The sequence below is a fragment of the Carettochelys insculpta genome, chromosome 5, assembly GCF_033958435.1.
Source record: "Carettochelys insculpta isolate YL-2023 chromosome 5, ASM3395843v1, whole genome shotgun sequence".
Classification (NCBI taxonomy): domain Eukaryota; kingdom Metazoa; phylum Chordata; order Testudines; family Carettochelyidae; genus Carettochelys; species Carettochelys insculpta.
Genome location: NC_134141.1, coordinates 105,756,134 through 105,769,670, shown reverse-complemented (window position 1 = coordinate 105,769,670; position 13,537 = coordinate 105,756,134). Strand labels below are relative to the sequence as shown.

At 40.3% G+C, this 13,537-nt stretch overlaps 1 protein-coding gene across 1 annotated transcript in view; it reads left to right on the top strand.

The window, feature by feature from the left end:
* The window catches only part of LOC142013813 (sperm flagellar protein 2-like), a 49,134-nt gene that overhangs the window by 9,405 nt on the left and 26,192 nt on the right, over window positions 1–13,537 (top strand). Inside the window, exons 5-7 of the mRNA XM_074995670.1 lie at window positions 678–818; window positions 2,848–2,930; window positions 4,050–4,266. Of these exons, the coding sequence (XP_074851771.1) occupies window positions 678–818; window positions 2,848–2,930; window positions 4,050–4,266 (441 nt within the window). The remainder of the gene's footprint in view (window positions 1–677; window positions 819–2,847; window positions 2,931–4,049; window positions 4,267–13,537) is intronic.

Below are 13,537 nucleotides of genomic sequence, written 5' to 3'. Positions count from 1 at the left end.
ATTGTGACTTAATTATAGATGATATAGAAATGGGCTATTTGATTCCCCTTTTTTTTTTTTTTTTTAAAGTTTTACTTTGAGCAATGGTTTAATCATAAGTTGTTTTTTGTTTTTTTTTTGTAGCATATGCAAGACTGGAACACGTTTTATTCGCATACTTTCTGCTAATAAGATTTTTTTTTCTATGAATGAATTACAGAATGGTTATGTCTACATGGGAAGCCTCTGTCAGCAAATGTCACTGTTGAAAGAGATTTCCTGTTGGAACCTCTGTCAACAGATTGAGTCTGCACACAAAAGCAGATGGAAAGAGCAATCTGCTCTGTCAACAGAAAGGGCTGGGCACTCTGGGCTGCTTTCTCAACAGAATGGCTAACTGGAAGCTCTGCAAACAGGGCTGCCCAGTGAACTGGAAGCCCTGTCTGTCAATAAAAGGGCCCCAGAGCCTCTACAGAACTGTTTTGTCGACAGAACACAGAGGCATTGTAACTGAATTGGGAAAGGTATAGTGCTGCCACATTCTGTGGACAAAGCACATTTTGTGTGTAGACGTTCCACGTTTTTCTGACAAAAGTCCAGTTTTGCCAGGAGAAGCCACTTGTGTAAACATGGCCTATGTGCATAGTTTATTCTTACATAAATTCAAGTAACTATATAGTTTTATACTTGATGTTCAGCATCGTAAAGGACGAAGGAGGCAAAATGAAATAATGGCCAGGATTCAAGCAGCTATTATACAGATTCCAAAACCACCACCAAACCGTACCTTGAAAGCTATTGAAGCTCAAAAATTGTTAAAGAAGAAAAAAGAAGCAGAAGTAAGTGTTAACGTTACTTTTACTGCTAGATTATATGCATACCAAATGGCACTGTGTTGATTTAACCGGTTTCCCCAGTTACATCAGCATAAAACTGGCCTAATGCAGAAGGGAATCCAGCATAGTAATCTCTAAGGGCTTGATCTTGCCTACTTTACTTAGGGAAATGTCCCATTGCCATCAATGTGTGTTCTTCCGGAGTAAATGGTATAGAACCAGGCCTTAAATTAGTCCATGGTAATGTCTTAGGATCTCTTTAGCTACATTAAAGTCAGTGGAAAAATCCTGTTTTCTTTAGGGGAAGTTGTTTCAAGCACTTGGTCATTTTCCTTATGACCTGTGGTATACTACTGTATTGTAATTTATTAACTCTTATGATAAGCTTGTATGGGAGTGAGAGAGAGGCCAGGCACAGGGGCTAAACAGAGCCTGTTGGCTCAATTAGCACCACCCTGGTTCACCTGCAGCCAGTGTCAGGCCTGGAGGCAGCATAAAAAGAGAAAAGCTAGCCCAGTTCAGGTCTAAGCAGCCAAGAGGCAGGAGCTGACTCTGACACATGTGGGGCCTGAGCCAGAGCTGCCATCGGAGGATGGAGCTTCTGAACCTTCCCCCAGCCAAAAAGGGGGAGAATCCCAGAGAACACTCCCCCCGACACACACACACCTTGGGAGGGAAAACTAGAACTTGGGGCCATGCCTCAAACTAATACGGTAGCCTCTAGGTTGTGAGCTGAAGACCTACACCTTGGGCCTCTAGGCACCGCAAGGGGCCTAGCCAGTAGGCCATCCTGCCATCAGTGAACACCGCATAGATTGTTGTACAAAGACATCACTGACAGCAGAAACTCTCGTAAGATTTAAAACTGATATTTGACTCTTGTCAAAGAGAGGAATACTGAAGATATATGTTGCTGGATTCTGTTGTGTTACACTACCTTGTGTAAATATATTTGAATCTCTTTGGACATGCTTCTCATTCCGAAACTTAGATCATATTGTATTTAGGACTAACTGGGTCAAATTCTACCCAAACTCATTGGCTACGTCTGTATTACAGTGATCTTTCAAAAGAAGTTCTTCTGGAAGATCTTTTCTGAAAAAAACTCCTTTCGAAAGAGCAAGTCCATGCGCACAAAAGTGGATCAAAAAATTGATCTGCTCTATTGACAGAGAGCATCCACATAGTCCCTGCTCTTTTGAAATAATGCACCAGGGATTTAAAAATCTGGTACCATGAGGACTGCACTTTCGAAAAAGGGCCTCTGGGGCATCTATACTTTCTTTTTTTTTTTTTTTTTTTCTGGAAGAATGTTTTTGAAAAAGGCATTCTTCTTCATCTGGGAGTGGAAGAGGGCCACTCATAGAAGTGCTGCATTCTTTCAATTTTTGGATTGAAAGAGTGCATTTTATGTGTAGCCGCTCTGTGGGTTCTTTTGGAAAAAGCCTGTGTGTGGCTTGCTTTTTTTTTAAAGAGCTTGCTAATGTAGACACAGCCATTTTGTACAACCAAATATAGTTGAGAAGTCTGAAAGGGAGGGGAAAGAATTTGGTTGACCATGTTTTCTGTTTGAATTTACCAAATGTTGGATTCCACATAGCGTAAAACATGATTGATTTTGGGTGACTGAATCCAAATTGCAGCATAATTGGCAGAGAATAGTGTACATCAGAATCTCCAAAGGAAATGAGTACTTCCACAGGTCTTGAACTGGTGACATTACTCAGTAGTCTAGCAAATCATGTTGTGTGGAATGGAAGAATGGAAAGCTCCACGTGCTACCTTTTAGAAAGGGTTGACTTGGATGTATTCAGGAAAAGAAGAAAATACAATGGAATGAGCATGTAGGAGCAAGACATAGGCATGTCTTCTGTCACTCTGGGCTAGCTGATGCATAGGTTCTCGATATAATTTATTCTAAGGAATTTAAAAATGATATAATAGGAACAGTACAAATACAAATTATTGCTGAATCAATTTTTTATGGTTTTAATGAAAGTAAAAAATTGAAATGTCTATGCTCTTTCTCTAGGATGTATATCTGGAAATTAAGAAGTTTGAGAAGTTTATGAAGAAAGAGAGCCCTACTTCTAGTAGCACCCCGGTCACTGCTAGGTAATATTTGCATCCAATTCTATCAATAGGCCTGTAGTCCCCAGAAAAGAAAAAAAAATCTCCCCTAGTTTTGTGGTTCTGATAATGAAACTATTCACATCTATCAGCCTTTTTTTCCCTTTTAATTTCAAATGTGCCTCATTTTCTACTTCTAAATTTTGCATTGACACAGAGACATTAATCTCCCAAAAGAGGCTTTTTTCAGTTGCTTATAGCTTTCTCAAGCTTTCACCTTTTTAAGCTTGTTTTCTAGGTCTTGTCTCAGTGAATTGTTCAGAAAGTTTGAGTGTGTGTGTGTATTCAAGTAGACCTCACTTTTTCCTCTCAAAAAGCTTCAGAGTAGAAACTTAATACTTTTACAGACATAATCTTTAAATTGGACATTTGCCGTCCCATGGTATTGTGATAATCTGTGTTGGCCAGCTAGTAGGAGTTTAAAAATACATAATTTATTCACACGAACTTTAAAAAAAGTAGTTGTATTAACAATCAAACAGTGTCTTCTTGTCACTATGTATTATGTATGAAGAAGCATAAAGAATGAGATCATTCACTATGTACATGAAAGCCTCTCATGCACAAATTACTCTGGACTTAATTTTATGGCCTATGAGTAGTCCAGTTGATTTGAAGCTGATGGAAAAATTAAATGAATGCATTATCTATGGAGCACGGGCCTTGAATGAGTGTACATGAACTCTTGCCTCACTGAAGCTCTGATATTGGAACTACTTAAGTGTTTTGACTTCATTGGTAGTACTCACATGTGCAGTGAGACTGCCCACAGGCAAAATGTTACAGGGATGTGTTCAACTAATTTGTTCATTACTTCACCTGTTTTCTTGGGTGAATAATTCCTTAAATATGGTAGCCTAAGATGCAAGTTTCTAGATTCCTTATGTAGTCACATATTTTATGCACAGGTGTTTTTACAGCATGTTTAATTTGTTTGATTTCTCCTTTTTTTTTGTTTTTCCCAAAACTTTTTTATATTTTTCACTGAAGAATATGTTATATAATTAAACCATAGGAGAGCTGTTTTAGGATATTCTTGATTTTCATTGTATTTTGCACTAGTCCTCTGAAGATGTATTTTCAACACGTATTTTTTTTTTTTAGCAATGTACAGGACATCTTGCAGACAGAGGAATTTGACTCAGCAGCTCCGGACACTGCAGCCCAGACAACTACTGAATTATTGAGTACTTATTCAGATGATGAATATATAAAAAAAATTCAAAAACGTCTAGAAGAAGACAGTTTTGCCCGGGAGCAACGAGAAAAAAGACGACGGAAGATGTTAATGGAACAACTAATAGCCCACGAAGCACAAGAGGTGAGGGATTTATGCCAGTGTGCCATATTACACGTAGAATAACCAATTTGCAGGTATCTAAATGGAAAAATAAAACAACAAATTGAAGTTTAATTGCACCCTAGGAGCAGTCTTTAGCTATTGGAATTTTTATAATTCAAAGAAGCTGGAAATGTCGTCCTTACATCACATTTTTTTAACATAATAGGAGTGAAGTATCAGAGTGGTAACAATGTTAGTCTGTATCTGCAAAAACAATGGGAAGTCCTGTGGCACCTTATAGACTAACAGATTGCTTGGAGCATAAGCTTGCGGGGGAAAAGACCCACTTCATCAGATGCATGGAGTGGAAACTCACATGAGGAAAAGAGTGAGTTACCAATCAAGAAGAAAGCCATAGTTAATGAGGTCAGTTCAGTCAGGGATGATGTGGCCCACTACCTACAGCTGATATGGAGTTCACCAAGAGTGGAGAAACTGCTTTTGGAGTTGACCAGCCATTCCTAGTCTTTGTTCCATCCTAAACTGAAAGTGGAAAATTTGCAAATGAATTGTAGCTCTGCAGTTTCTCTTTGAAGTCTGTTTCTGAAAGTGGTGGTGGTGGTGTTGTAGGATGGCTACCGTTCAATTTGTTACTGAGTATCCAGGGATATTAAAGCGTTCTTCTATAGGTTTTTGTATGTTACCATTCCTCATATCTGATTTTGTTTTCATTTATTCTTTTATGTAGAGACTGGCCAAACTGGCAGAGGGGCATTGTTGGCACATGGTGGCATATATTGCATTAGTTGGTGTGCAGGTTAATGAGCTCCTGATGGTGTGTGGCTGATGTGGTGAGGTCTTGTAATGGTGTCGCTGGTGTAGATATGTGAGCAGAGTTGATCCCAAGGTTTGTCGCAGGAACTGGTTCCTGAGTTATTACTGTGATGTGGTGTATAGTTGCTGGTGAAAGTTTGCTTCAGGTTGGTGGGTTGTCTGTAGGTGAGGACTGGCCTGCCTCCCAAGGTCTGTGAGAGTGAAAGATCATTGTCCACGATGAGATGTAGATCACTGATGATACAGTGGAGAGGTTTTAGCTGGGGGCTGTAGGTGATGGCCAGAGATGGTCTGTTATTTTCCTCGTTGGGCCTGTCTTTTGTACCCGGAAGCCACCTGCTACATTTGGCTCTGTCAATCTGTTTCCTCAATTCTTCAGGTGAGTATTTGTAGTTTGAAGAAGGCTCGGTAAAAGTCTCGTAGGTGTTTGTCTCTGTCTGAGGGATTGGAGCAAAGGTGGTTATACCTTAGTGCTTGGCTATAGACTGTAGGTCATTTGGTGTACCTTGGATGGAAGCTGGAGGCATGTAAGTAAGTATAGTGGTCAGTAGGTTTCTGGAATAGGGCAATGTTTATGTGGCCATCACTTATTTGCACTGTATTGTCCAGGAAGAGGCTCTCTTGTGTGCATTGGTCCAGGCTGAGGTTGATAGTGGGGTAGACGCTACGGAAATCACTGTGGAATTCTTCAAGAGCCTCCTTCCCCTGGGTCTAGATGATGATGATGATGATGATGTCGATGTCATCAGTGTAGTGCAAGTACAGGAGGGGCACTAGGGGATGAGAACTTCAGAAGTGTTGTTCCAAGTCAGCCATAAAAATGTTGGCATACTGTGGGGCATGCGGGTGCCCTTAGTAGTGCCATTGATTTGAAGGTATAAATTGTCCCCACATCTGAAACAGTTGTGGGTGAGGACAAAGTCACAAAGCTCTGCCACTGATTGTGCCAAGGCACCATCAGAGATACTATTCCTGACAGCTTGTAGCCCATCTTGGTATGGGATATTGGTGTAGAGAGCCTCTACATTCATGGTGTCCAGGAAGATGTTTTCAGGAAAATCACCAATGCATAGTAGTTTCCTCAGGAATGTGGTGGTGTCTTGAAGGTAGCTAGGAGTGCTAGTAGTGTAGGGTCTGAATAGAGAGTCCATATGTCCAGACAATCTTGCAGTGAGTGCGCCAATGCCTAAGATGATAGGGTGTCCAGGATTTCCAGGTTTGTGGATCTTGGGTAGTGGAAAGAATAACTCTGGTTGGGGCTTTAGGGGTATGGCTATGTAGATTTGTTCCTGTGGTTTTGTAGGGAGTATCTTGAGCAGCTAGTGTAGTTTCTTTAGGTACTCCTCAGTGGTATGGCCACTTTCAGCAGACAGGATACTGGGCTGGATGGACCTTTGATCTGACCCAGTACAGCTGTTCTTATGTGATCAGAGGCTAGTGGCCTGTGGAATGTGGTGTTGGAGAGTTGCCTGGCAGCCTGCTTTTGGTAGTCTGACCTGTTCATGATGACAACAGACCTCCTTTGTCAGACTCTTTGATTATAATGTCTGAGTTGTTTCTGAGACTGTGGAAGGCATTGCATTCTGCACAGCTGAGGTTACAGGGCAAGCAGTGCCACTTTTCCACAATTTCTGCCTGTGCATGTTGGTGGAAGCACTCTATGCATAGGTCCAGTCTGTTTGTTGCATAGGAGTGGTAATGGTGATTTACTGCACTGCTAAGAGGCAAATGTTTTGCTACTACATGTAATGATGTTGGGAATGTCAAATGGTAAGTCACTGGAATGCTGGAACACTGCATGTTTTATCTCAACCGTAAGTGACATTCCTGTTTTTGGAGTTCTTGATCAAACTTTCTTCAGATGTTTTTATTAGGTAGATGGAGAAAATCATATTTATAAACTTACAGAAAGAAATACTCATGCCAGGCCTTCAGTTTGTGAAGGGTGTCATACTTCAGTTGAAGTCAATGAACCCAGATGAAGATGTCTGCAAAACAAACTTGGGGCGGGGGGGTGTGAAATTTTTTTTCACAAAAAATAAAAAAAAGATTGAACTTAAAACCTTCAAACTCATACACATATACATAATGGTTAGCTCTCCAGGAGACACCCTCACTTGGTAGGTTTAAACCAGATAATAATGAAGTTGAACAAATAAAATCTTGTCTTTGTGTATTCTGTAAAAGTTGGTAAAGTTTAGAGCTAAATTGTGACTTTTAAAGTGTCTGTGCATGGAAGTGTGTGGTGGGGGTAAGATCTTGGCAGAGTTTAATTTGTAATGAAAGAGGAGTTGGAGCTCAAGCAATATTTTTTTTTACTTTCATAATGGATGCAGCAAGACCACAAGTGCAGAATTGGTAGACTAACATGTAGTGGTGGGGAGGAGCTGGTGGTTGTGGAACATGTAACAATGACATGGGGAAGAAGAGGAGGCCAAATTTAAGCTGTTAGATAAGAGATTGAAGTCCAGGACCTCCATGGCAGCATTCTCTGAAATGCTTCTGTTCCATGTACAGGGCCAGTAAGACCTGTAGATCCTCCATGTGTGGAAGAGAAGATGGTGTAGGGAAAAGGGGGAGTAGATTTAATAAGGAATGGGAAACCTTTGAGGAGAAGGCAAAGCTATACAGAATTAAATCAAAATGTGCAGTTTTTAGACTAAAGGAAAGCTGACAGGTGCAGAGGAGTGGATGGTTTGGACAGAGACCTTAAAAGAGGAGTTATTAATGGAGATTCTGTGTGTATGTTCTAGTTAGGAGGAAAGGACAAAAGATGATAAAATTTAGGTAGGACATGATGAGAAATGGTCAGATTAAAGAGCCCTAGTTAATTACATCACATAATGTCAGGCAGCTGAGAAGTAACATGCTAGAAATCTAAATACTATGGTGGGTGAACTTGAGTGCCTTCTATCAACAGTTGTCACTTAATAAGCAGGCATGACAGAAACCTGGTAGAATGAGGATTATCAAGGGGACACTAATACCATGGTAAAAATCATACCAGAAGGACAAAATAGGTCATACTGGTGAAGGAGTGGAACTATTGGAAAAGAAAGCAGAGTCAAATAATGTAAACGTTAAATGATCCAAACTGTAACATAGAATTTCTAGTAATTCCATGCTTGAATAATGAGAATATAGTACTAGGAACATTCCATTCACCATCCGACCAGGAACCTGAATAGCACTGTGAAATGCTCAGAGATTAGTGCCTATAAAAAACGTAATAATTAATAATAGAGGGATTCCATATTGACTGGTATGCAGGAATAAATTTTCTAAAGATGGTTCTAGGGCTAGCTAGTCAGACTCCACAAGAAAAGAGGTCATTCTTGGTTTAGTCCTAAGTGGAACACAGGGTGTTATCCAAAAGGTAAATATAGCTGAACTGCTTGATAATAGTGGCTATAACGTAGGTAAAATGTAACATCTTGGTGGGATGGGGGACACCAAAGCAGCTCCAAAGCAACAGACATTTAATTTCAGAAAGGGAAACTACACAAAAGTAAGAAAGTTAAACAGTGGCAAATGTGAAATACCTGAAAGATTCATGGAAACTTTTTAAAGAAGCTATAGTAGAGGCACCATTAAATGTGTACCCCAAACTACAAAATGTAGCAAAAGGACAAAAAAGTGTTACCATGGCTAGATGACAAGGTAAAGGAGCACGTAAATGCAAAACATATCCTTTTAAATCTGGAAGCTAAATCATATTTAGGAAAATAGAAAGGAGCATAAACTCTGGTAAGCCAAGTGTACAAATATAATTAGAAAGGCCAAAAAAGAATTTTTGAAGAACAGCTAGCCAAAGATGGAGTGGAGGGGGCACGGAAATTAAGTACATGAGAGCACAAAGCCTGCTAAACAACCCGTCCAGTCACTAGATGATTGAGCTGCTAAAGCAGCTGTCAAGGAAGATAAAGCCGTTGAGGAGAAACTAAATGAATTCTTTGCATCTGTCTTCATGATTCAGGATGTTAAGGAGGAGATGATTCCCAGACCTAAGCTAGTCTCTTTAGGTGACAGAGCTGAGAAGTGAGGTATCATTAGAGGAGGTTTTGGACAGTAATAATTCATCAGAATGAGATGGTATTCACCCAAGGGTCTGAGAACTCAAATAGGAAATTACAGAACTGCTAACTGTGATGTGTAATCCATCATGTATATTCTATAGCAGCTGACTGGAGGATATACCTATCTCATAGAACTGGAAGGGACTTTGAGAGGTCATTGAGTCCAGTCCCCTGCACTCACAGAAGGCCCTTTCACCATCCCCAACAGATATAGATTTAAAATCTATTTGCCCCAGGTCCCTAAATGGCCTCGTCAAGGATTGAACTCCCAATCCTGGGCTTAGCTGGACGGTGCTAGCCAAGGCAGTGTGATATATTTTTTTTTTTTTGAAAAGGGTTCCAGAGGTGAACCTGACACCTTCGCTACCAGACAAAGAGGTTGAAACAATAGGAAGCTATAGAATTATCAAGCACGTGGATGAACGTGATTTGGAGAAGAATCAATGTCTTTTTTTTGTAAAAAGAAATCATACCTCATCAATCTACTAAAATTCTTAGAGGGAATCAACAAGCATGTGGAGAAGGGTCATCCAGTAGTGTAGTAGATGTAGTGTACTTAAATTTTGAGAGAGTCTATGACAAGATCCTTCAATAAAGGTGCTTTATGCAAAGAAAGTTGTCATTTGATGAGAGAAGGCCCTATCATGGATCCGTAACTAGTTAAAAGATAGAAAAATTGAATTATCAATTTTTAGTGGGGAAAGAGGTAAATTGCGGTGTCCCCAAGGAGTCTGTACAGGGACTGTTCAACTTTTTCGTAAATGGTGGGATAAGGGGGTAAACAGGTGATTAAAATTTGCAGGTGATACAAAAATACTCAAGATAGGTAAGTCCCAGGCAGATAGCAGAGAATTACAAAATGGATCTCACAAAGCTGGGAGATGGGCAACAAAATGGCAGATGAAATTTTATTGTAGGTAAATGCAAAGTAATGCATATTAGAAAACATAATCTCAACTGTACAGTAAACCCTTGAAATGTGTGGATTTTTTTTTGAGTTGTGCTTAACTCGCATTAATGAGTAAAGTGCAATGCAAAAATCCAGCCCCGCCCAGCCCCAGTTCAACCGCACAGCCCAGCTCACCACCTGAGGCCCAGCTTCGGTTTACCTCTCCTGCCCCGGTTACCCCCACACCCCACGGCCTGGCTCACCACGCCCTCATGTGGCTCTGGTTCAACCCCCATGGCCCTGGTTCAAATCCCCCACACGTGGCTCTGTCTCAACCACCACTCTCACACAGCTCCAGCTCAACCCCCCCCACCCCCAACCCGCTTCAAACTCTGCCCACCCTGGTTCAAACACACTGTATGCAGCTTCAGGTCACACACACCCCCCCCCCCCCCGTGCAGCTCTGGCTCACCCCTTCCCACCCCTTTGCAGCCCTAACCCACCCCAGGTTTAACCCCCCCCCCACCCCCCCCACTGCCCCAACCTAGCTCCAGGCTTAACCGTTCCCAGCTGCACCACCCCCCAGGTTTCAAGACTTACCTTTCAAAAGGAGCTCCAGGTACTCCTGTCGCTTCCCCAGCTGCAGAACATGCATTCCACCAGGGAAAATACCCCCCCCCTCCCCAGCAACTTACGTGAAGTTGGAGTTATGCGAGGGTGCATGGGACTACTGTACATATAAAAGGATGGATTCGAAATTAGCTGGTACCACTCAAGAAAGAGATCTTGTAGAGGGATATTCTGGATATTTCTCTGAAAACATCAATTCACTGAGCGCTCAAAGCATTTTAAAAAAAGCAAATGGAACGTTGGAAATCATTAGAAAAGAAAAAGCAAATAAGACAGAAAATATCATATTGCCTCTCTATAAAGGCATGGTATGCCCACATCTTGGAGACTGTACAGATGGAGAAGGCGTGATCACCTCCAAAAAGATATATCTGATTTGGAGAAGGTACAGAAAAGGACAACAAAAATAATTAGGGTTATGAAAGCTTCCAGGTGGAGAGAGATTAATAAGACTGGGGACTTGTCTCTTTTCCACATTGAAAAGATTGTCTATGAAAACATATCTGGTTGTGAAGAAAGCGAATAAGGTAGGTTTTTGCTTCTTCTCCTAAGACGAGAATTAGGGATCACCAGACGAAATTAATAGACAACTTGTTTAAAACAAATAAAAGGAAGCATTTCTTCATAAAATGGACTGCCAACACGTGGAACTCCTTGCCAGAGGTTGTTGTGAAGACAAAGACTATAACATGGTTCAAAAAAGAACCAGATAAGTTCATGAAGCATAGGTCCATCATTAGCCAGGATGGGCAAGGATGCAAACTGATGCTCTGAGCTGTTCCTAGCTTCTTTTTGCCAGAAGGTGGGAATGGGTGACAGGGAATGGATCACCTTGCTGATATCTGAATTCAATACCTAACACGTGGTTTGAACCGGGATGGGAATTTTCTGGGTCACTATAGGGGCTCGTCTGCATACTTGGCTTAATCTAATTCTTGACTTCCCCCACCCCCTTTTTGCCCCTCCACTCTCTGATTTGCTCACCTTGATAATTTTTTTTCTGATTTGTCCACCTTGATTACTGTTTTGGTTCTCTGTGCCTTAAATATTAAGTCTGTTCTGGTATGGCTGTGGTCTGAAGAAGTGGGTCTGTCCCATGAAAGCTTGCCTAATAAATTATTTTGTTAGTCTTTAAAGTGCTACTTGACAGCTTTTTTGTTTTGCTGATATCTGTTCTTTTTATTCCCTCCAAAGCAACGGGCATTAGCCACTATGGTAAGACCGGATACTGGGCTAGGCGGATCATTGATCTGACCCAGTCAACTGCCCTTATATTCAGAGTCCTGTAAGAAACAATGCCTTCCAGTGCTCCCCCGCCCCACATAGCACTAACTGTATGAATCTCCTGTTATTCAGGGCTATGTCTAAAGGCATGATCTGACCTTTACTTTCTTCACAGCTATGAAATTGATTTTTACATATATAGCTCCATAATTGTGACCTTTAAAACGTGTGAAGATGTACAAAACATAATGACACTTCACTGTTCTGATTAGCGTACACTGGATGTACTGTCAAACTACTGTCTCTCAATTTTTTTCATAAAGTGAGAAAAAGAAATCTAAAACAGACATTGAATGCAAAACCTTACAAAACACAAAAATATGGAAATTCAGATGTTGAGATTCTGAGTCAAATTGTGCTCTTATTTCATCTGTGACCTCAATAGATTTTTGTGCAAAGAAATGGTTGTAAATAACAATGTAAGCCTTATCAAATTTCATATATATAATTTCTTTCCTGCTGCTTTGGCTCATAAAATCTATAAGAACTCAAAAGACATCATTTTAAAATGCCAGTTAAGATTGATTGACTTTTATTCAGTGCTTTTTTTGTGCCAGTGCTTGCCAGTACTGACTACCAGCACTTTGGCAGCCGGTCAAGGGGTGGGGAGTCAACTGAGTTATGGCTCCTTTTCCCCATCCACCCCTCAAAAAAAGCACTGCTTTTATTTCTTTAGTGTTAGTATTCATATTTTGTGTCATTAGATCTCAATGCTGCAAAGGGTTTCAGAAATCTTTATGGAATATGCCAAAGAGTTTGTAGGATCATGGTCTTAATATTGCAGCATCTTAGGGTTTTTTGTATTGTAGAGCTAAAAACAAACAGACCTACATTTTAAAACAACATGTATGAAAAACAGTGTCTTTGTCACTTAAGCCTTGATTTACAGGATGAAATTCTGTCCTCATTGAAGTCAATGGGGTCACATTTCATAAAGTTAAGCACATGCATGAGGGCCTCTTGACTTATGAATCTGACTCTTCAAGTTATTAAACTTTTCTTAAATTTATTAATAATTAGGAGGCAACCAAACATTAATTTTACTATAAATTCTTCTATTAAGGACAAAAGGTATTTCATACAGTTGCTCTACACATTCCTAATAGCCTAAAATTAAGCAATTACTACCACCAATAAGGTAGCTAAGCATTCACAAGCTTGTGATCAGTATACCCACAAACAGGCCAGACCTGTGAAAAAGTCTTGTCCTTGCATGCTGCAGCATGGTCCCTTAGGCTGCGACAAAGAACACAACTTTTTACACCAAACAAATGATGTCATAGCTGATTACTACTTTAGCTAAAAACAAATTTGAGATAACACTGTAAATTTTAATTTTAATTCAGATAAAATGTATAACCTTTTTTCTTCCCAAGACATTTTCCCTGATCTTTCCTTTGTTTTTGCTGAGCAACAGCTTTTCACTGCACCTGGGTTCACATAGGCTCTACTTTTAGGATAAAAGTGAAAAATTAACATTCCTGTGGCTGGGAAAATTACTACAGTGACCCAAGACCGTAGTATTTAATTTCAGAAAGGGGAATTACACAAAAATGAGGAAGTTAGTTAAATGGAAATTAAAAGTACAGTACCTAAA